The sequence below is a fragment of the Ambystoma mexicanum genome, chromosome 6p (genome assembly GCF_040938575.1).
Source record: "Ambystoma mexicanum isolate Mex_15411 chromosome 6p, UKY_AmexF1_1, whole genome shotgun sequence".
Taxonomy (NCBI): Eukaryota; Metazoa; Chordata; class Amphibia; order Caudata; family Ambystomatidae; genus Ambystoma; species Ambystoma mexicanum.
In genome coordinates, this window is record NC_090935.1 from 801,674,024 (window position 1) to 801,698,589 (window position 24,566).

At 50.6% G+C, this 24,566-nt stretch overlaps 1 protein-coding gene across 1 annotated transcript in view; it reads right to left on the reverse strand.

Annotated features, from left to right (window-relative positions):
* CHD1 (chromodomain helicase DNA binding protein 1) overlaps window positions 1-24,566 on the reverse strand; it is a 2,212,767-nt gene that overhangs the window by 67,047 nt on the left and 2,121,154 nt on the right. Inside the window, exon 34 of the mRNA XM_069625454.1 lies at window positions 19,559-19,655. Coding sequence (XP_069481555.1) covers window positions 19,559-19,655 — 97 coding nt within the window. The remainder of the gene's footprint in view (window positions 1-19,558; window positions 19,656-24,566) is intronic.

Genomic DNA, 24,566 nt, shown 5'->3' on the forward strand with positions numbered 1-24,566 from the left:
GTCTGGCTTAATTTAGTTATTTTTAGAAGGCAATAGACAGTCCATAAAGCTACCATTGCAGGGCACCCTGTCCCCATTAAATTTTATTGTAGCACTAATACCACCCTTAGGAAGAGGACTGCAAGGAAACCCTATTTGCAATAATTTTGTAGTATGGGTGTGTTTCCCATACCAAGTGAAGCCCAGACAGGCTGGTGGCAGTGTTGCCTTCATTGATCTTTTCTGAGTGCACTACAATGCACCTTGTATTTCTGACAGCATGGTAGCCACTTGTGCACTACAGTGCTCAAAATGGGTGCCCATACTGTTCCCTCCCCTTTTGGTTGTCTACCTCCTGGGCAGAGGTAGAATTTGCCCATACATGGGCACGCTGTTCACAGGCTATGGACAGAGCCCGGGAAGGATCCTCTGTGTGTAAGGAACTGGTTAAAGTATGGCATGGGGCTACACAGGGCCCCATACAGTCATGGATGAACCTGAGCTGGGTTGTCCATCACTGAACAGCTGCCCAGATCAGAAAAGGATCTGGAGCCATTCCTTAGTCGACTCCTGGCAATATGTATGTGAAGCATGAGAGGCCATAGAAGAATGACCGAGTACAACCATTGGCCAAGCCATTCACCTGAGGACGAAGCCATGTCTATATTTGACAAGGATGACTTTCCACAGTGCTTCCCTCCCTTGAACGTGTTGGTCTAACCATTTGCAAGTCCTGCATCGTGAAGGTCATCCTCCTAGAGCTCAAAGTCGTCTTTGGCCTTTAGCTGGCTTCCGCCATCTGATGTGGGGAATTCTTTTGATGCCTGGAGCTTGTGCATTCTGGTACAGTGAAGTTTGAATTGCATCCTTGTCTGTGTGCCCCAACATTGCTGCTGTTATCAAAAAGAGGAGACTTGCAGGTGCCTGACTCCTGTTGTACTTCATTTTCGAGCCTGCAGACCCCCATGTAAGATCACTCCACCTGCTCATCGCTTCTAGTGTGTCCTGGGGGTCCTCCTTTGTCATGGGAGTTGTCGCAAAGGTCTCTTCATATACAGACTAGTCCAGCCTGGTGGTGAGCCTTTCCGTTAGGTCACAGATGGAGAAAAGAAACTCTGAACCAGCTGCCATTCAAAGAACACACTGCACCTACAATCCCTAGACCTCCAACGGTATAACAAGAGAGAGCAGTTTCCCCCAACAGCCTTGATTTAACTGGGGTTCGTCTTGATCGGAGGTTCATGAGGCAGAGTGGCTCATCTCTTTTGTTGCCCATCTGTGTCCTTGGTCATTTCAACATTTGGCAGTGGAACCCAACCATAGGAATCATATCTAGGATCCCCCCCCCCCTGGATGAATAGGATTGGAGCCATCACTCAATGGGAAATAGCTTCCTATAACTTTGTAAACTCCCTCTAAGTAGCCCAAACCTGGTAATTTACTTTGAACCTTTTGGAAAGGTTGTTCATGGTATAGGGTGGACTCACTGAGAATAGTTAATGAATGTTGGCATATATAAAGACATACAATAACTTTTTGTAACATAATTTCCTTCCAAATTAGGTCACTGTAACAGAGTTGCTATAAAGCATGGAGTGTGTCCCATTTTGGACACCAAGCTGTGATTGTATATGTGTAAATATTGTTTTACTTACCCATTAGTATTGTGACAATGCATGTGTGTGGCTAAATAGAGTATCTGTGGGAGGAACATCCATCAGAAAGAACATTATGTGGAGGAAAGTAATTTGTACTTCTAATGGATTCCTTCCTCCCACGCATTCCTCATCTTTGAAAAACTCAAAATCAGTAAATAGAAATGGAGGAGGGCAGATAGCAAGGACACCAGAAAACTCTCAAGGAAAGCCCTGCTAAAACAAGCGTCCTGACCAGACTGAGAACCCAAGCAGTAGTGTTCAGCAAACGTTTGCAAAGCAGCCCATGCAGCATCATGGAAAAAGTCCAGAACAGGGACTCCACGTTGCAGAACTGATGAGGCAGCCAACCCTCTGGTGGAATGGTCCTTGAGACCATCAGGCAAATACTTACCAGCCAGATCATAGCATTCGGAGATACAGAGGATGATCCACCTTGACTGGGTCCGTTTGGTCACAGCCCTGCCAGCACGAGCAGTAGCATAACCAATGAAATGCTGGTCATCTTTCCTGGCCTCTCTCGTCCGAGATACGTAGTAGCGGAGGACCTGCACTGGGTGTTTCTCTGCCTTGGACGGGTGAGGTGGAAAGAAAAAAGACAGGAAAATTGATCTTTTGAAAGAACATTTGGGAGGAATGAAGGCCTCCCTCTCAACTTCACCTTCTCCTTAGAGAAAAGTAAGTAGGGAGGGTTTAATGAACAACATCAGGCGCTCACTCACCCGTCTAACGGAAGTGATGGCGAGTAGAAAAATCCCCTTAAGGGTGAGCAATCTTAAACAAGAATGAAGGAGCTCAGACAGAGCTCCCACAAGAAACGTTAAGTTCAAATCCCACGCCGGAACAACACACTGGAGTGGGGGAAACCGATTGCACAGATGCTGCTCTGGAGTCCTGAAAACAAAGGGCAGCAAGTTACCCCATCACAGGGCCAATCCGCAGGCCCGTCAGAGAAAGAAAGCAGAAAAAACAGAACACAGGATGTGGAGAAAAAAGGGTCTAACTCTCCCGGCACCAAATCGAAATCCTACGGCACTGGCATGCATAAATGGATTTGGTGAGGGTCTTATAGCGGAAAGGAGCACATCCAAGACTCCTCTGACAAATCTCACTCTTTATATCTCAACCTTTCAGCACCCAAACATGAAGGTCAGGCTGTTGAGGTTTGTGTGTAGGATCGGTCTCTCCGATTAGGAGAGTTCCGCTCCCTGAGGAAGGTGCCAGGGAGAGCAGATGGCCATGTCCAACAACTCCAGGTACCATGTTCTCCGGACCCAGTCGGGGGCGATCAAGATAATCTTGGACCCAAACAGTCATAGCCTCCTTAGAACCAGTGGGATGACATGAATCAATGAGAATGCATAGAGCAGTTCAAACTCCACTTGACTATCAAAGCGTCACCCAGAGCTCCCTACCAGAGAAATACCCTAGAGCAGAACCACCTGCACTTCCTACTCACATGGAGAACACCTGCCGCATTTCCTGGTAGAGCCCACACTCAGGGGAAGCCAAAAAATGCCTGCATGAGCACCCGCCAACATGTTTTCCTTGCCAGCCAGATGAACTGCGGTCAGTGACGCGCTGTTCTCCATAGCCCAGAAAGACAATAGCATTGCTTCTCTGCACAAAGGTAAGGAGCCCACACCACCTTGGTTGTTGAGGTAGTGCATGGCCACTGTATTGCTTGCCAGTATCAACACAGTTATGCCTCAAATAAACAGGTTGCGTAGCACTGCTTGGCCGACCCAGGTCTCCTCCCTGGTATCCCTGTCGACGCAGTAGAATCTCATGAAGGTGTGGGTGAACCTCCACATAGCAGCCCTGCAGATGTCGAGCAGGGGAACACCAGAGAGAAACGCTCTCGTTGCTGCAATGCCTCTGGTGGAATGGGGTCTCTTCCGGCTTGGAAGAGGTCTGTTGGCCAGACGATGACAGTGCATGATGCAGCCAGAGAGCCACTTGGATATGGAAGCCTTAGACAGGGCGTTGAATAGTCTTCTGAAAATCCTTTGGGGGTGCCACATAAAACCTCCCGGCACGATCAACATTCAGCAAATCCAATGCCCTTTCACCAGGTGAAGGAGGATTCGGGAAGAAGACTGGCAGAACCAAAAGCTTGTTGAGATGGAACTCAGATGGGACCTTCAGCATATATGCGGGGTGAGTCCATAGTGCCACCTTCGTCGCGTGGAATGACAAAGATGGTTGCTTGCAGGAGAGGGTCTCTGAATCAACCTGACCCACCTGGCCGAGGTGATGGCCACTAGGAAAGCATTCTTCCGTGAGAGGAAGTTCAGAGGGGCCTGATGCAATGGTTCGAATGGAGGCCTCGTGAGTTTAGTCAATACAACATGCAGCACCCAAGCCGGAGCAGGAACCTTCACCGGTGGAAAAGTCCTGAAGAGGCCTTTGAGGAACTCCATGACGAGCCTATGAGACCGCAGGGACGGATTTCCCAGTGTGCAGATGTAACTGGATTGGCTACCAGGTGCACCTTGATAAGAGGTGTGAGTCAGCCCAGCCTTGGCCAGCGAAAGCAGGTATGGAAGGAGTTGCAGAGCTGTGATGCGTAGAGGCATACGTACTGCACCACACTGAGAAGCTCTTCCATTTAGCACCGTAACAAGTTAACGCAGAGGAAGCTCTGGCTTTGGCCAGGATCTTTATGCACTCCAGCGGCAGGGAATAATGGACAAACTCTAGGGCTGCAGGAGCCAGGCCGTGAGGCTCAGCGATGCAGTATTGTCCAGTCTTCTCTGGAGAGAAGGTTGGGAAGCGGAAGCAGCCGGATGAACAGGGACAGACAGACAGACAGAGCAGGTCCGGGTACCAGATCTGCCTATGCCACGCCGGAGCGATGATTATCATCCTGCAGTGACATTGTCAGAGTGTGTTGATCACACAGAGCAGGAACCAAATCGGAGGGAAGGCGGACAAGAAGAGCCCCTCCCACGGGAATTAGAAGGCATCCCCCAGTCCCCTTCGCTGAGGGAACCTGCTGGCTAACCTCTGTCACTTGGAGATGGCTGCTGCTGCAAAGAGGTCGATCTGGGGATGATCCCACCTGCTGAAGAGGAAGGATACTTGCTCCAGTTGAATCTCCCATTCATGGCAGGAATAAAGCTCCCTGCTGAGCTAGTCTGCGATGGTGTTCTTGATACCAGCCAGGTGAAATGGGACAAGTCTTCTCCAGGGAGAGGGTGGGGGGAGCGCGTCACCATCTTGTTTCTGGATGTAGAACATGGTGGTGGTGTTGTCTGTGAAGATATCACCACCTTCCCCCGCAGTCGATGTAGGAATGATTTGAGGGACCAGAAGACTACCCGGAGTTCCAGGAGGTTGATGTGAAGGTCTTTTCCTCTGGGCCCCCCACACTTCCAGAGAGTCAGCCGTGCTGACTGTGGGCTGGTAAGGTGGGATCTGAAAAGGAGCTCCTTGCGTCAGATGTGTGCGGACTCCCCACCATCGTAGAGCATGCCGGAACTCCTGGTTGAGGGCAACCTTGTCTGTCCAAGAGCCTGTGACTTGCAGCGACCATGCATCCAGGAACTCCTGAAGCAGTCTCATCTGGAGCCTGTAAAATGGGATGAGGTGGATGCAGAAGGACAATGTTCAACAGCGACTTGATGGCTTGTACCGTCGCGGATTGCACCAACGACATTCATGAAGGTTTGAGGAATCTTGTTATGTTGGAGTCAATTTATGATGCCTGCTCTCCTGAGCTTAGACAGCACTTGGCTGATTCAAAAGAGATAGATCCTAAGAAATTGGATAAGGCTGCTGATTTGTGGGTTGCCAACAGGGCTACTCACAAGGATTCTGGGGCAACTCAGAAGGATGAGGGAAAGCAGTCAAAGAAAGACAACAAAGAATACCAATAATTCCAATCCAAAAGAGGGCCCCAAACAGAACCAGGGTAAGGAACAAGGGAAACCGAATCAGGCTAGTGTGCCATCTGGTGCTAAACCAGGTGGAGGTCAGAGTAAGCCTCCATTCAATAGGACATTTGGTAAATGTTTTGCTTGTGAAGCTACTGACCATGTGAAAGGGGATCCCATATGTAAGGGTAAACCTTCAGGGGTCCACACTGTCTCCTTAATCTTCTCCCAGGTTGAAGACGTACCTATGACAAGTGGGAACTTTAAATTACTGGCTGATGAACCCATGAGAGTCTCAGCTAGTGTTTTAGTGCCCTTGGGGTTTTGGGAACAACAGAACTTAGAGATCTATAACTCAATCCCAGATAATATTAAAGAGCATTATAAAGATAGTGTTTTGGTAAATGTTCAGGAGACCCCTGCCATCAGAGACACTGGAGCCAGCATAACTGTGGTTGTTGAATGTTTTTTCAAGGTGGAGGATGTTGCTAAGGCCCCCAAACACCTCACCAAGTTAGCTCGAGGCCCTGTGCAAATGGTTCCTCAGTTACCAGCTCTCATCCAGTGCAATGACATGACTGTCAGAATACTTGTAAGTGTGCAAAGTGACGTACCTGGGAGAGTCCTGTTGGGTAATGACCTCAAAACTCTTGGAGTTGTGTCTAGTACCCCCAGGCCTCCCAGTAAAAGGAAGCAGGAGCTCACAAGGTCTGCTAGGGAGAGAACCTTGAGAGGCTCTCCGTGGGATTTGATAGAAGAAGCTATCACCCCAAGTCCACAGGACTTGCTGCTATTGCAAGACAAAAAGAGACAAAGGGGAAAACCAAGTCTGCCAGCAAGAAAACAGCAAGCACCCCTGTGCCTACAAGGACATAACCAAGACTGTCCAAAGTCACACCTGTGACCCCTCCACCAGCTGAGGCGGAGTGTGAGGTTCAGCCCTGTATGGTTACACCAGATATTGAGGACGCAGATCTGGAAGAAGATCTTACTCTGGTTTGAGGTCTTGACCCTGTTGAACATCATGAGCTGCAGTCTTTACTGGCAGAAGGTGGACCCAACAGGGCAGACTTCAGCAGAGGACAAAGAGTGTACTACTCTTGAAGGTCTTCGCCTACAGGCAGCTTCTCAGCTTAATGTGGAAGAGCCTGGGAAGTATAGGATACACTGGGAAGATGGCCTCGTCTACAGTGAACCAACCGAGTCAACCCCTGGGGACTGCAAAAGACTTGTAGTGCCCCCAGTGAACCGACTCCAGTTTCTACAGTTAGCCCACGAGATACCTTTCGCTGGTCACTTAAGTTTTAAGATGACCAAGGAAAGGCTCTGACTTTATTTCTACTGGCCTAAGACGGGTTCAGAAGTAGACAAGTTCTGTACAAACCTCTGGCAAGAGTGGAGCCAAGAATGTGGCACCGTTGGTGCCTCTCCCAGTGGTGGGAGTACCTTTTGAGAGGGTCGGGATTGACATTGTTGGTCCTCTTGACCCACCCACATCATCAGGTGACAGGTTTATCCTGGTTGTAGTAGACCATGCTACTAGGCATCCCGAAGCCATACCTATGAGAACTGTTACGGCTCCGCTGTGGCTAAGGCCCTACCTGGTATTTTTACCAGAGTAGTTTTTCCTAAGGAGGTGATATCTGTCAGGGGATCACATTTTATGTCCCACTACATGCAAGCCATGTGGAAAACCTGTGGAGTCCCCTACAAGTTCTCAACTGCCTACCATCCCCAAACCAATGGGTTGGTTGAGAGGTTTAACAGAACTAGGAAGAGCATGATAGGTGCTTTGGAAGAACCCCTTAAAAGAAAGTGGGACCTTCTACTGCCATGCCTTCTCTTTGCATATAGAGAAGTTCCTCGGGAGGGAGTAGGTTACAGTCGCTTTGAACTTCTCTATGGCCATCCAGTCAGAGGTCCATTGGCCCTGATTAAGGCGGGATTGGAGAGTGCTCCACCCCCCCAAGCCAGTCAAAGTGACTATGTGATAGGTCTCCGGAGGAGAATGTCACACGTGATGGCAGAAGCAAGTGATAACTTGAGGGCTGGTCAAGCTCTGGTCAAATATTGGCATGACCAGAAGGCTAACATGTTTGACTTTACTCAAGACCAGCTTGTTTTTGTTATGATACCTACAAGGCAGAGGGCCTTACAGGACAAATGGATAGGACCCTTCAAAGTTGTGGGTAAACTTGGAGAGGTAAACTATCTGGTGGACTTAGGCAATCCTAAGGAGGCTCCCAGAGTCTTTCACTCCAACCATTTAAAGGCTTATGACTCTAAACCGGAGATAGGAGCTTTACTTCTAGCTTCATCACAAGAGGAGGAGGAGAAGGAGAGTGAACCTCTGCCTGACCTCCTCAGAGGCTTACCTTGAGATGAGAAAGTGGAAGGAGTTCATCTCATTTCCAGTCCCACATCTTACCAGCAGGATGAGTGCACATTACTGTTAACATAGTTTGCCTCCCTGATTTCACTTTCACCAGGCTTGACCCCTTGGAGCCAGCATGATATCCTCACTGGTGACTGTTTGCCTGTAAAAAGGAGGGGGTACAGAATGTCAGACAATGTCAGAATCCACATAAGGAATGAGGTCAACAAGATGCTTGATCTCGGGTTATAGAGCCCTCTACTAGTCCATGGTCTAGCCCAGTTGTGCTTGTACCAAAGGCAGGATCCAAGGAGTTGATATTCTGCGTGGATTACAGAGCTCTAAATGCAGCTACAAAGACTGATGCCCATCCTTTACCTATGACAGATGAGCTGGTGGATAAACTTGGTGCAGCCAAGTACCTCAGCACATTTGATCTAACGTCAGGCTATTGGCAAATAGCCCTGAAAGACCATGCCAAGGAGAAAACTGCATTCTCCACCCCAGCAGGCCTCTGCCAGTTTAGGTTAATGCCTTTTGGACTAAATAATGCACCTGCTACATTACAGAGGATGGTCAATCAAGTTCTGAATGGGATGGAGGTGGAGGTGGAGGACTTCTGCATAGCATACTTGGAATACATTGCAGTGTTCAGCCCTACATGGAAAGCACATATTGATCACCTAAGGTATGTTTTCAAGGTTCCTGTATAGGCCAATCTGTAAATGCCAAATTGGTTAGAGCAAAGTGGTCTACCTTGGACATGAAGTTGGAGGAGGTGAAATAAGGCCATTGCCTAGCAAAGTACAAGCTGTACAAAACTGGGCCACCCCTACTACTCAAACCCAAGTGAGAGCCTTCCTAGGTCTCACTGGGTACTACAGGAACTTCATAGAGAACTATGGGTCCATAGCTTCTCCATTGAATGTTATCTCCTCTCCAAAATTTCCTAAGGTCAGATGGAATGAGGATTGCACTCAAGCCTTTGAAGGCCCGAAGAAAGCCCTTTCTCAAGCTCCAGTCCCAATAGCACCTGACTACCACCAACCCTTCATTGTACAAACTGATGCTTCTAATGCAGGTATAGATGGTGTCCTTAGTCAACTGGATGAGAAAGGTAGGGGACATTCCATTTATTTCATCAGCAGGAAGTTAAAGGATCCTGAGACAAGGTGGGCAACAATAGAACATGAATGTTTTGCTATTGTGTGGTCACTGAAGAAGTTTAGACCATACTTGTATGGATCTACTTTCATTATTCAGACCAACCACCAACCCTTGAGATGGCTGATGCAAATGAAAGGGGAAAACCCTAAACTACTAAGATGGTCAATCTGCCTGCAAGGGTTTGATTTTACGATTGAGCACAGAGCAGGAAGTCACCACCAACATGCTGATGGTCTCTCTAGGATGTTTATAACCGACTAGAGGTATGAGATCCATCCAGGAGTAGATTAAATCCTCCTGTCCCTTAGTCTGGGGGATGGGAGGGGGTGGGGCGAGTGTTGGGGATCATTCTCATTCTATGGCTAATTTCCCTTACCTAGTGAGTCCCTCAGCAGCTTTGCTGGATTTCTGGGGTTTATGTTTTCCACTTGGTAAGAGTGTGAACCTTTTTCCCACTCTTACAGTGTATTTTTGCATGTGTTGTACCTTTAGTGCTCATGGGCTATGGAGTCTCACCAACTCCATAGGCATCCTTTTATTTTGTGTGTTACACAGCACCTTCAGTGCCGTGACACAGGGTTGTCTTTTAGACTTCCGAATGACTCAATTTTTCTGGGGCAGTCTACTGTCCCCCAGAAACATGTAAAGTTGCCATTAACTTTATATAGTCACCTTTTACCACAGATCCAGTACACCCCATCTTACATGGAGTATCAGAAAGTGTTAACTACTATCCCTTTTTAGCTGTACCTCTTGGAGCAGTGTTTCGCTCCCTTAACATTAAGACTTGGCTGGTGGCAGTGGTATCTACCCTAACTTTTCTACCGCGGTTTTATTATATAACGTGGTAATGTTTTAGGCTAATTTAGTAGCCTCGAACATGAAACCCGCTTGACCATATTGGTTTTAATTTGTCTCCGGTTGGGTTTCGTCGCCATTTCTTCTTGTTAAAATATTTCTCGTGTTTTACTTTGCGCGGCAAACCAGGTTTGCCTCCTTTGTTCACCGTCGTTTGGCAGGCTTCTCGGGAGAAGTCCTCCTTTTGGCGCCTGGGTGTCTATGTGGGCTGAATGTGAGGAGGGGTTTGGTCACCCCCTGCACAGGGTCTCCATGGAGACCCAAGTCGCACTTTGTGTTGATTGGCTGAGGTGGTTGTCCGGGCCGGACAACCCCCCTGCTGAGTGATTGACAGCCAGGCTGTGTGAATGGGGGATTTTGGAACTGGAACTGCAAGGAACCGAAGAGAAGCGGAGAAGAAGACGGCTGCTGCAATCCTGAGTCTCGGTGAAGCCCTGCTGCAGTCCTGAGCCATCTACCCTTCAACGACAAGAGAAGATCCAGTCCGGAGTCTTCTTCCCTTGAGCCTGGTGGGATCAACCAGCTCACCTTTCTTCAGCCAGAGTATTCTCTCCTGGGTCGAAATCACTGCATAGTGCTGTAGTGGTCCGGATAGCCATCAGAAAAACCCTCTCTTGAATTAAAGGAGCGCACCTTTTATTCATCGTTGCCTTTGCTGCTGCTGGCCTCATCCCTGGGTAGAGCAGATCGCTCCAGACGTCGTCCTTCTTGTCCCCACGACTGAAGCTTCAGGAACCGCGAGTCTGCAGGAACTACCAGGAACAACTGCCGTGGCACCAGCTTTTCTTCACTTGAATAAGGTACTGTGTCCGACCTCGAGGAACTGGAGTGAACACTTTTTCCTCACTAAAGGCTTGTCCTTATCTTCCTTCCCTCTTATAACTTTTGCTTCCTCTTTTGACAATATCCAAGTACGCCCGGCAATCGTGAACTGTACTAACCGTGTGATCCTCAACAGGAACCATGTTCCACTTGACACTGGTGCAGGTCTATTGAGTTTTATTCACTTGTAGGATAGTGTCCTCTGATTCTATCTGCCTTGACAAAAGTATTGCCTATGATTTTTATCCCCAACTCTCTTGTATCGATTCATGTGATAAGTGTGTCTTAACTCCGGTAATATTTCTTCCCACAGGTACGCGTATCTTTAGTAAAACCGAAGGAACAAGTTACTTACCTGTAACTGTTCTCCAGCATGGGCCTGGCATGGATTCACATGCTCATGAATATATTCCCCGTTGTCAGGCTGGGAATCCTCGGTACAGAAAAAAAAATCAGTAGCAGTTTCGTTTCTGATCTGTCTTTACTAGTAGTAACCAATCACTGATCTCTGGGTCATACTGCCCACAGCCAATGACTGCCCTCTCCCTAAACCCCGCCTCCGTCAGCCATCCTCAGATTTGGTAGCACGTAAAGTGGCAGTATGACCAAGTGAAGAGCTGCAGAGGGGTAGGCGGGAGGGTTCGCATGTGAATCCATGCCAGACCCATGCTGGAGAACAACAGTTACAGGTAAGTAACTTGTTCCTTCTCCAGCATGAGGTCTGGCATGGATTCACATGCTCATGAATATAAGATTACATAGCAGTACACACATGCACAACCACGGGAGGTGGCAAAAGGCTCAATATTAAGCAATACATAAACTCAACATTAAGCAACTCTTACCTCCTCACCAGGCCCTTCAGGCGAACAGGTTGCACAGCACCGCTTGGCCGACTATGGGCTCCTCCCTGGAATCCCGATCGACGCAGTAGAATTTGGTGAAGGTGTGCATCGACCTCCATGTAGAAGCCCTGCAGATGTCCAGCAGGAGCACACCAGACAAGAACGCCGTGGTAGCAGCGATAGCTCTGGTCGAATGGGCTCTCGGACGGCCAGGCAGCGGTCGGTTTGCCAACCGGTGACAGTGCATGATACAGACTGAGAGCCATCTGGAAATGGAAGCCTTCGAGAGAGCCTTCCCTTGGTTCACAGGTCCAAAGTTCACAAATAGCTGTGATGTCTTCCGAAAACTCTTCGTGCGGTCCACGTAGAACTTCAGCGCTCTAGCCACATTCAGCCAGTGCAAAGTCCTCTCGGCCGTTGGCAAAGGCGACGGGAAGAAAACAGGTAACACCAAGGGCTCGTTGAGGTGGAAGTCAGACGGCCCCTTGGGCATGAAGGAGGGGTGCGTCCTCAGCACCACCCTCGTGTCGTGAAAGGTCAAGAATGGAGGCTTGCAGGATAGGGCCTGGATCTCTCCCACTCATCGTGCGGAGGTGATGGCCACAAGAAACAGTCTTCCACGACAGGAACATCAACGGTGCCGAATGCAGGGGCTGGAATGGCGCCCCCATGAGCCTGGTCAGCACCACGTTGAGCTTCCACGCTGGGGCCCTCACCGGCGTGAACGATCGGAACAGTCCCGTCATAAATTCCTTCACCAGGCGATGGGACCATAAGGGCGCCCGCCAGATGTATCTTGATGGAGGCGTGAGCCAGTCCAGCCTTGGCCAGTGACAATAGGTACGGTAGCACTTGAGGGCCCGTAATCCGTAGAGGGTTAATCTTCTGTGTACGGCACCAGACCGAGAACCTCTTCCACTTATGTCCATAGCACTTGAGAGTTGACGCCCTTGCCTTTGCAAGGACCTCTCTGCAGTCAGCCGGGATATCGTACCCTCCAAACTCTAGTGCTGCAGGAGCCAGGCCTGCAAGTTCAGCGACTCTGGGTCGTGATGAAGTATGGCGCTGCCTTCTCTGGAGAGAAGATCCGCGTCCGTAGGCAGCTTGACTGGTGGGGATGCTGACAAGTCCAGAAGGTCCGGGAACCAGATCTGCCTCGCCATGCCGGTGCGACGAGGATCATCCTGCACCGGGACCTCTTGAGCTGGCTGACGAGTCGGAGCAGCAACGGCAACGGAGGGAACGCATAAAGGAACAGGCCATCCCAGGGGAACGAGAAGGCATTGCCCATGCTCCACGGCTGGGGGAACCTGCTGGCGAACCTCTGGCACTGGAGTTTGTCGCCGTGGCGAACAGGTCGATCTGCGGTTTTCCCCATCGTCGGAAGAGTCGATCCACTTGATCCTGACGTAGTTCCCACTCGTGGCACGAGCGCAGCTCCCTGCTCAGTGAGTCGGCAATGGTGTTCTTTATCCCTGCCAGATGAAAGGGCACTAGAAACATCCCTTGGGCGACAGCCCAATGCCACAGATCCTGGGCTTCCTTGGAGAGGGCTGGGTATCTGGTTCCTCCCTGCTTCGGATGTAGAACATCGTGGTGGTGTTGTCGGTGAAGATTCTCACCACCTTGTCCTTGAGGGACGGGAGAAAGGACCCGAGGGCCCAGAACACTGCACAGAGCTCCAGGATGTTGATGTGGAGCGGTTTCTCCTCCGGGAGCCAAAGGCCTCTCGCGTGAAGTTCTCCGGTGTGCGCTCCCCACCCTTCCAGGGAGGCATCTGTCCTCACCGTTATCTGGTGGGATGGGGTCTGAAAGTCTGTGCCCACCGTCAGATGAGCGCGGATGCCCCACCACCGGATCGCTCGTCGGAAGGTCTCGTTGAGCGGGATACTGTCCTCGAAGCTGTCCGTCGCTTGGATCCAGCGGGCGTCGAGGAACTCTTGCAGAGGGCGCATCCGAAGCCTGCACAGGCGCACAAGATGTATGCAGGAGGACATCATCCCGAGGAGGGACTTGATGGACCTCACCCTGGCCACGTCTGTGGCCAGCAGACGCTGCGCCTTGCCCAGGATGGCCTTCGTCCTTTCCTCCGGCGGCGAGGCCAGACGCGCCACTGTGTCGAGCTTGGCTCCCAGAAACAGTGCGACTTGCGACGGCACCAGGTGGGATTTGGGAAAGTTGATGGAGATTCCCAGGTCCGTGAGCAGCTGGACGGTCTTCGCTGTGTGATCTACGGTGAGCTCCCTTGTCCTTGCTCGGATGAGCAAGTTGTCCAGGTAGGGGTAGATGTGGATCCCCTGCAGGCGCAGCCGCGCCGCCACCGGTGCGAGGCACTTGGTGAATACCCTGGGTGCCGACTTCAATCCGAACGGGAGGGCCTTGAACTGGTAGTGCCGGCCTTGGACCACGAACCTGAGGAACTTTCAGTGTCCTTTTAGAATGGGGATGTGGAAGTACGCATCCTCCAAATCCAACAACGACAGGAAATCGCCCTCCTCTAGCTGTCCCAGAACGTGCTGGAGGGTGACCATCCGGAACTTCTGTGCCTTGATGTACTTGTTCAGTCGTCGCAGGTCCATGATGGGGTGCTATCCTACTGTCTTCTTTTTCATGAGGAAGTACCTTGAGTATACTCCGGAGCCCCGGCGCCTCTTCGGGACGAGCTCGATGGCACCTTTTTTGAGCATTGCCCTTACCTCCAAAAGCAGTTGAGGGATGTGATTTTCTTTCCTGGCCACACGTGGAATGCGGGGGCACTTTTTTTAAAAATTCGAGGGCGTGCCCCTGGGCCAGGGCATCCAGCACCCAACTGTCGGTGGAGATGGACTCCCACACGCTGACGAACTTCGCCAGCTGGCCTCCCACCGGGGTGCTTCGGTGGGAGCCCGACACCGCTGTCGGTTCAATCTTGCTTGGAGGACGCCTTGGCCTCCCTGGTGACGACGGCGGGGTCCACCCGACTTGCCTCGTCCTCTATAGACTTCCTGAGACGAGGAGCGGGCCGCTTGGCGGTACGTAGAGGATCCACCGCCGAATCCCTTGGAGGCTGTTACGCTCACCTGGACCCCACAGGGGTGTCGATCGGACCCGGACAGCTGCGGTCTCCTCCAACGTGATGCGTAGTGCAGAGATGACTGGACTGGCCCGCCTAGTCTCGTCCGCTGGACTCGAAGTATTTTCCTGCAAGTGGAGACAGGGATTAATCACCTGTGGGTTTTAGTGATGGCCTCCCAACTGTTCTCGCTCTCCCCCACTAATCACCTCCGATATCCCCTTAGTAACCTCACCTTATGTTCGTAAAAGATGAGCTCTCCATCCTGCGTGTCTTGTAGGGGCGCGTGGATACCAGTTACTTCACTGGTTTGAAGGAGTTGGGAGAGTTCCGGTAAGTATTGACTCTGAGGTCCCTGGCGGGATTGGTAAGTAACAAGCTCAAAGAGTTCAATGTGCCCGATGTTCACTTTTGTCCCCTTCCTTCCTTAAGTTGCAACTGAGTTCGTGAGAAGAAGGTTTCGTAGCTGCTGCTGGCGTTCAGGTAAGAGTCTGTGTTACCCAACGCTGTCCGGTAACTATTGCATGCGTTAACGTGTTGTTTTTCTCCCTCTTTACAGATGCGGCATATGAAAATATGGAGAGTTAAGGAATAATACCGCCGGTGGTAAATCAGGTAAGTCTATGGTGTTAAGAGGTTGTATTTGTTGATTCCCTTGGCTCACCTTGTTTTTTCTTGTGTCCCCTAGGCGCCAGATTACGGCGAAGAAATGATGGAGACAGTGCCAGATCGAAAGATGCTGTGAGAACTGGTGAGTATGGCGCCGTGCTGGAGCTGGCGAAGCGACGCGTGCAGGACTGATGTACTTTCCAGGTCCGGAGATGAAATGGTTCCAGAATTAGGTGAGGAATTTGAAATAAGTTTGTTTTCTAACCTTGTCCTTTTCTTCTTCTTCTTCTTCTTTATTCTATGAGCTCCGGATTCGAGGCGAGCGTGGCAGAAGACTGGATGCTGGCTGCAGGCACGCGGGCGTGGCAGAAGACTGGATGCTGGCTGCAGGCACGGTGAGGGTCACGCTGCTGGATGCAGAATATCGCGAAGCATGTGCTGCTGTTCGGGTGTGGTGTAAATAGCCTCCAAAGTAGTTCCAGGTAAGAAGTTCCCTAGAGCCACGCCCGAGTAAAAAATAGTCACTGTAACAAAATAGTCCCATCCAGGCCTCATGTAGGCTTGGACTCTTTTGCAGCATGGTCTGCATCAGGTAAGTAAAGTCTATGAGCCTGGCGCCTAAGGCGCTAGGACTGAACCCAGACAGCCCCTAGCCGGGGCTGCTGAGGTTTAAACAAATGTCTGGATGCCTGCTCCCGGAGCTGAGGGCCTTGGTCCAGATGCCCGGGGGTAGGCATCATGACAGAGGCACCCTGCTTGCCTCCGGTGCTCCGAAAGGACGGCCTTCGTTGCCGGAGAACGCCTAGGGCCTTAGCCGTCTCTGTGTCCGCCTTGATGGCTTGGAGGGACTCATCCACTGTTTTCCCAAACAGATTGTTCAAGTCGAACGGCATGTCCAAAACCTTGGCTTGTACGTCCTGGCGGAAATCCGTCGCCTTAAGCCACCCTCGTCGTCTAAGGCAAGCGCTGTTGCCTAGCTGCCGGAAACCGGTGTCGGCAATGTCCGTTGCCACCATAATGGCGTGATCCGACGCCATTTCGCCTTCTTGCAAGATCTCCAGGGCCTCGGCCCTCTTGTCATCTGGTAGGAAGTCCAACAGGGGGACGATCTTGTAACATAACCCCCTGTCATAGCGGGCCACGATCGTGAGGGCGTTGGCCGCCTTAATCGTTGTTGCCGCCGACGAGATAACTCGTCCCATTGCGTCCAGCTTCTTTCATTAGCCGTCCGGCGGGGAAGTTGACGTTGAGGCCGATGCCCCCCCGCTTTCTTCTTGGCCACCGCTGAGACGACCGAGTCAGGGGTCGGGTGTGCCCTAAGGCACAAAGGGGCCGCGTCGGGGACCCGGTACTTCTTCTCATACCGATCCCTCTTGGCAGGTGTCGACAGGTTCTTGAGAAGGGTCAGACCCTCGTCCCAGATGTCATCCAGCAGAGGCACGGCGGGGACTGTCGTCCTCTTGGCCTCACGCCGTTGGTAAAGGAAACCTTCCTTCTTCTCTTCGGGGCAGAGCTGAAAAAGCTTGGATGCCCTGGTGATCATTGCATGGAAAGATCTGATCTCGTCAGGCGGGGAGGCCCGGGCTGGGGGCGATGGGAGCTCCGTCCCGTCGTCACTGCCGTCGTCGTCAGTACCCGCCGTGGCCGTGTCCGTGTCCGTTCCCGTGTCATCCCCAGGGACGGGGGACGTGGGACGTGGGTAAAGGCTGAGCAGGCCGCGAGGGCTGAAAAGGCGGGGCTGGATGGATCTGTCTTCTCTTGTTCGGGGGGCTTCCTGCCAGGCCCGGTTCTGGCTCTGGCTCCTCCGTCGAGCCTGGTTCCGGATCCTCCGTCGTTGGTAAGGGCAATCTCGTCCTCATCTCCGAACATAAGGATTGTATCGCCAACAAAATGGCCGCCAAGTTATCCTGCGGCTCCGGAAGCGACGGTTGACTAGGACCCTCGCCGGTGCTGCCGTCACTCTCGTCGTCACCTTTGTCGGGACCCCTCCCGTGGGGACGGGCCTCTTCGACGCCTTCGCCGAGGCCCTCTAAGACTTCTACCGCTCCTCCTCGGATTCTGTGTCCGTGTCCACAATGGCCACAGCCCCCCCTCTTTTTCCGCCGGGGTCTTCACGGGGGTCTTTTCGATGGGTCTGAAAGAGGCTTACCTCTGCGGAGGCAGGGAGACTCTGGGCCCCGAGGTCGCCTCCACTGGTGTAGCCTCCATAGGCTGCGCCAGGGCCGTCGCGACTTCCTCGATAGAGGCCTTGGCCGGGTGAATCAAAGCCTTTACCACCTAGTGTGGGCCTGTGGCCGTCACCGCCTCGCTCCCCCTTGGCCAGATCCTTCGAGCTCGACCGGGGCCTCTCCAGAAGCTTCGCTGGGTTCTCGGCCATCCTCTTCCCTGAGCAGAGCGTTGACTCGTGGTTGATGGCGCTGGAGAGGGTGCGCCCTGCCTGGCAGCCGAGGAGCCCGACCATTCGGCGCTCCCGGTGCCCGCGGACTCCCGGTGCTTTGTCTTCTGTTGGACTCCCGTCGCCGGGGCGCCCTCACACGACTTAGAAGACCGCTCGGACTTCTTCTTCTTCTCACCTGACAGGCTCTTTCCTTCCAGCCAGTCGGAGAGACGAAGGTGTCGATCACTGATGGTCCGTTCCGACATGTTCCCGCAAAAAGCACAGTCCTTCTCCACGTGCGTTTTGTCCTCATGAAGGCAGTGGAGACATTTCGAGTACTCGTCCTCCTTGAACCCATTCTGTAGCTGGCATCCAGGGTAAACCCTGAACAGCTTTCCGGGCGTCGAGCTTCCTTTCTCCTGGGCCATGTTCGGGTAGGCCGCAGAAACTTCTTGACTCCTCCAAGATGCATAACTCAACGAAATCTTCACCGTTGAGGGGCGTGGAGCTTGAGGCTCTTGACCGAAAATGAGAAATTCTCCTTGAAAAAGTGCGAAAACGCAGCAAAAACTCGAGAGCTAAACACGAGGACTCCCAACACTTGAGCATGCAGTAAAAATCTGAGGATGGCTGCCAGAGGCGGGGCTTAGGGAGAGGGCAGTCATTGGCTGGGAGCAGCATGACCCAGAGACCAGTGATTGGTTACTACTGAGAAAGACAGATCGGAAACAAAACTGATACGGATTTTTTTCTTTACCGAGGATTCCCGGCCTGACGATGGGGAATGAGCATGTGAATCCATGCCAGACCCCATGCTTGAGAAATATACTTTTACTTTTCAACCAAAAACCTTGAGTCAGTGTTTGCTCGAGTCACAGTAATTGTGGTCCTTTGTGTAATCTCTATTACTGCTCATTTGCTCTTGAGATAAGTCTGGCTGCTCCGCTACTGCTACCACTCTTAACAGTGTAGTACAGGCTTGTACCAAAGGTGCACTTGTATTACCACTTGTAGTCTTAATTGTGTGTAGTGGTCCCTAAAGGCACTGCACAGGATTCTGCCTAACACTCTGGAGGACTAGACTTAGGTAGATATATGGTCCAGGACTCACTCCTCTTCCTTTTGCATTACTAATCGGGAATGTGCCCACAAACTGGTTCTGCAATGATACTTTCCCCCACCTACATCGCTTTAATTAATCCCTTGACCCCCATTGTTGGCGCGGGTGTGGACAGTCAGGATCATACCTCCATATGTGGTGGACATGTTCTATCGTTCAATCCTTCTGGGCCCAATGCCTTTGCACTATAGAAGATATTACCCTGGTGTTCATCCCTAGGGACCCGGAAACTATCTTGCTAGGAGCCTCAGCCCCGGGGGCCTACCCAAGATCGGGGAAAACAGTCAACCTCATTACATAGCTTCTATTGGCGGGGAACGTTACAACTGCCTGTACCTCGAAGGCCTGTCAATGACTTTGGTGGATCAAACTTTGGGACATTCTGGTTGCAGAGAAAGTGACAGCAGCCAAAGCAGGCCTCTTACATCGATTTGAGGACATTTAGGCCCCACTGCTAGACTATGATCAGAACTTTCCGGCTATGACCCATAAACCACGGTCAGTCCGATGGGCCCCAAGACCAGGTATTGCGCTAACCACAGACGGGCCTGCCCGACTGAGCCCGGCGAAGAGTTGAGCTGGAGGCGGGCGGTGGTGGGGGGAGGGATGCGGGGGGTGTCATGGAGAGAATATACTCTGGGGTCCTCGAACTATGCTTAATCTGCCCCACGGGACTGGAATTTAAGGTAATTCTGTGTCTATTGTATGCCTGTTTTTCTGATCACTTGTACAACCGATTTAAAATAAACATGTTATAAAAAACGAACAAAAAAACAATGATGGACCAATTTTGAATCAGTGTGCACATTAATACAATATTACCTGACATTCCTGACGTTTTTTGATTGCATGCTTGTATAGTTTATGCAGCTTTCTTGCATCAAATTCTGTGAACTTGGAAACAAAGATCCACAAGTTTCTGAAGAGGAAAACAAGCACTGTAATTAGGAATTGTAAATTTACAACTTACAAATGACAAAAAAGAATGTAGCAATCAACCCTGCTTAAGGGGGGGGGGCGACAGGTCATGTAATGGCCCGCCAGACCAAGCCTAGGTAGGGCCAAGCAAAGCAAGGGCCTTGGCGAGTGGAGGTTCATGCCATTCTGAAAGGGAGAGGAGATCCACTCTCTTCAGGAGGTGGGAGATGGACATGTCCAGCAACTATAGGTACCACATTCTCCATGCCCAGTCCAAAGCAATCAAAATTAATGTGGCCCCGAAAAGTCGCAGCCTTCTGGGAACTAGCCGGATGACAGGAATTAGTAATGTGATTTTTATCACCTGCTACTACCAGAGCCTTTCCTGCACACCAAAGGGGGTGTGCTGGACCCTCCTAGTATGGGTTGTGGTAGGTACAGAGGTAGAGAAAATCAGATACCTGTCACTGAGCATCAAAGAGCGAGTAGACAAACCCCTGCAGTGTGCTAACAACCCTCACTCATCTACACAGGACTGATTTACTAATTATATATATTATATGATATGGCATTTATAACACGCCTATACACACGTGTTTCAAGGAGTGGCGAGGCAAGGGAGGGGAAACAGAGGGAAGACAGGCAGCGATTCTACTAGGCCAGGTGATATTGAGATCGTGCAAGGGGAGGGGGAAAGGGGAAAAGTGCAGGGGGAAAGGAGAGGGGGCAGTGCAGTACATAGGATAACAGTAAAATAAATAGAGACAATAAATAAAAGTGCAGCCAGCTGGTGGCAAGTGCAAGGGTAGGTGCAGATATCAAGTCTAAGTGCTAGTAGGGGCTGTAGAGATACAAAAACAGCACCCGAGTGCAAGGGTTGCCAGGGGGGCAGTGCCGGTGTGCAACTGACGGGGGTGGGGAGTAACCTGGGCCCGAGATCACAGGGTAGCCAGGTAACCAGTGCAGTTTCAGATTCAGCCAGGAGATCAGCAGGGGAGAGGAGGAGAGAAAGCAGAAGCAAAGAGGAAGGTCTCGAGGTGCTTCCGGAACTGAAGATGGTTCTCCTCAAGTTTCAGAGAGGCTGTTCCAGAGAGAGGCCACAGCAGAAGAGCGAGATCTACCACCAACTTGCTGCTTGAAGAAGCGACTAACCCTGAGGTAGTTGGAGGCGGATGAGCAAAGAGCTTGAGAAGGAAGATATTTAGGAAGAGAGTTGAAGGTATTGAGGTCCCAGGCCCCAGAAGGCCTTGTGGACAATGCAGAGGGTTTTGAACTTAATCCTCACCGCCACTGGGAGCCAGTCCAGAGATTTCAGTCATGGAGAGATACGATCACTGGGCTTTAGGCCAAGGGCAAGTCTTGCAGTCCTGTTTTGGATGAGTTGTAGAGGGCGGAGAGTGGAGGCAGGCAGATTTAGAAAGATGATGTTGCAGTAGTCCAGCCTGGAGAGAACCAGAGCTCTGGAGACAGTGAGCTTCTGGGGGAAGGAGAGGAAAGGCAGAATACCTCTGAGGAGGTGCAGCTGGTAGTGTGACTTCTTAGAGACGTCAGAGATGTGAGGAGAGAAGGAAAGTGTGGAGTCGAAGATGACCCCAGGTGTTTAGCCTCACAAGTGGGAACAGGAAGAGAGCCAAAAGAGGCCGGCCAGAGAGTGACCTGAAAGGAGGGAGCAGGTGCGCCGATGAGGAGACTCTCGGTCTTACTGACATTAAGCCAGAGATCATTGGCGGCACACCACTCCTGGATGACAGACAGTCAGAGATGAGAGAAGGAGAAAAGGTGGCTGAAGGGAGCCTGAAAATGAGCCGAGTGTCATCCGCATAGCCAGAGGCATTGCTGGGGCGGGCTAAGGGGACTATAGTCCCTGTTCTTTTGGTTATAGCCCTGGATAGAATCTCCTGAGCTACAGCCAAAGGGCTAGCTAGCACCCAGTCCAAACATTTCTGACATTAGCATAGCCCCAGGTCTTTTCCAGACCTAGCAACCCCCCTGAAAGTTGGGGCAGAGAGCGGCAATGCGGTGGTCAAGAAGTGCCAGGTATTGGTTGAAAAGCTAGGGAGAGCGGTTAGACCCCTGGGGAACACCAGAGGTAGAGATCGAGGAGAGGAAGGACCAAAGTTAGACCTGGGAGGGTTGATCGGAGAGGAAGGAGGTCAGCCAAGCCAGGGCCTGACCAGTGATACCCAGGTTATTACGAAGACTCTTTAGCAGGATGGCATGGATGACAGTGTCAAAGGCAGAAGAGAGATAAAGTAAGATGAGCGCTGTTGGAATCGAGATTGGAGAGCAGGTCTTCACAGATGTTCAGGAGAGCAGTTTTCGTGCTTCTGGCAGCTCTGAAGCCAGACTGATGGTCATGGGGACAACCAACAGATTCAGAGTGAAGATTAAGCTGAGAGATGGCCAGCTTTTCTAGGAGTTTGCCCAGGAAAGGAGTGATGGAGATTGGACGGTAGTTAGCTGGGTAGGAAGGGTCGGCTCTGCGCTTCTTGAGAAGAAGGTGCATAAGGGAGTGCTTTAGGGGGAGGGGGAAGACTCCAGTGGCGGAGGAGTGGTTGCAGAAGTCAGTCAGAACAGGAGCCAGGGTGTCAATGTGGTCCTTGATGCTTTTGGAGCAATAGGGGTGAACCTATTTTGACGAGACTTTCATAGATCGGACTTGTCTAGAAACCTTGTCTGAGGAGAACATGGGAAAGGCAGAGAAGGAGGGAGGAGAGGTGGCAGAGGAAGAGCAGGGAGTAGAGGGAGGAGGAAGAGAGAGAGAACAGGATGTCCTGAGTTTTAGAGATGAAATGGGAAGCCAGGGCTGTGCAGAGGGCCTGGGAGGGGACAAGAAAGGTAGATACTGCAGCAGGATTGGCCAGCTCCTTGCAGATTTGAAAGAGTTTGGCCAAGTTGGTCCATGCCGTGGAGATGCAGGCTTGGATGTGGGCTCTCTTCTTGGTGCGGACAGAGAGCCGGTATTACCTCAAAGGTATATAGGGATTACTGTTAAACCTCCTACCAACCCATTCTTTATGGAAAAACGCACAATAAATCATAAGACAATATACTGCTATTTACATAGAAGCCCCCTAGATACACAAGCACATGTATGTTCATGAAGAGAACACAAAGCTCTCACACTACTGCAAAGTTAGTTACTTTTTTTTTATCAGAGTGCAAAAGTAATAAAAAAAATCAAAACAATCATCATTGTGATTACACACAACTCACTCAATATAAGAAAGGTTAATGAAAACACTCTTATTTTCTAGCCTATGTCCCTATTTCTAATGTATCAATCAAATAAAAAAAGCTTTTTAAAGGCAACTGTAATGCTAATTGGCTCTCACCAAAACGCCTCATGTAGATTATTGACCCCTCAGTTGAATTGTCTTACAATACCTCTTACTTTCTCAATGTGAAATCAAAACCGGAAAACCTCATACTCGCACCACTCTGTGATAGTAGAGAGCTGCAAGCTGAGCTGACATTCTGAAGCTGGAGGAAGGCTTGAGTTGTACAATACCAAAAATCCCACAAAATCTTCAAAATATCAAATCCAATAGAAAAGCCAACTAAGAAAAAATGGTCTCGAACGGCTACAAAAAGAAGCCTTAAAAGAGAACTGGTTTCAATTGGATTACCATGATGTAAACATAAGCCGTATTCAAATAAGAAAGCTCAATGGGTTTGAGCTGCTGTAGTTACGTTTTTGGTACTTCCATATACAGTGCAATTAAAAAGGATAGTTCCCTCAAAAAGAAGCAGCTTTTGGAGCGTCTGTGATCAAAAATCCAACTGAGTGCTGCGCAAATCTAGGAGAGAAAATGGGGCAATAAGAGCCCCTTATTTATAAACCAGAATGAAGACAGAGACCAAGCGTGCTTGGGTCCTCAGCTCAACTCCGCCAGCACTCCGTGATGATCTTGAATAGCACTCCTTAAACTCCTCCTAGAAGCTCCCTTCTTTATGTAACCTCTGGATTTCAAAACATATTCCTCTAGAACAGGTTTACCACATTACACTGGATTTGAAAACATGCTCTCCGAAAAGGTTTACTATATTACCAGTATGCCATATTAGGAGTACATCGGTCAGGAGTAGCTGGTCAGATACCACAGCAAGTAGAGCGCTCGCTTTGACATCCGTGCAGAGCCTGCTGACGCAGGTTCGAATCCCGGCAGGGCCAAACTCAGCCTTTCATCCTTCGGAGGTCTATAAATGAGCACACCACACACTGGAAAATGAGCAGCGCTCAGATAACTGAGGGTTCGTAGCGCGATATAAATGCCCAAACAATCATCAGTGGTTCGGGGTGCATCAGAAATCAAAGGTTACTCCAGTAGTGACCGACGTATTCCTAGACCAAAGTCCCCTTTCTTCCATACTGCATGGTTCTTCCTGCACAGAGACGCGCATGGTTCTTCCTGCACAGAGACGGTATCAGAACCATTTTGCCCAGCATAAACGTGCTTTCCCCATTTAACTTTAGAGCATGCGTAGGTGTGGCATTGGTCGCAACCACATCCAGCTCACCCCGCCCACCGTCGCCTCTACTCAATCCACTTGGTAGCATCAGACACAAGATGGTCTTTACTGTATGAGTGATGGTGGGTGGGACGCATGGAGGAAAGGGGAATTGGAGTACTTCAGTCACTACTGTGAGTAGCTTTTCATTACTCCTACGTCACGTCCCCTTTCTTGAATACTACATGGGTGATTACAACCCACCATTCAAACTCTGAGGAGAATGAAACTCTTTTTATGAGCTGTTAGCAAACAGATTTTTAAGCAGCACCTCACCAAATGCTGCTTCTGACCTGGCACTGGTATTAAGGCAGTCGTGCCGACAGAAAACAGATGGAGATGCTCAGGTTGCTGCTTTGCCAATTACATCTCACGGCACCTGCTTCTGGTAGGCTACTGC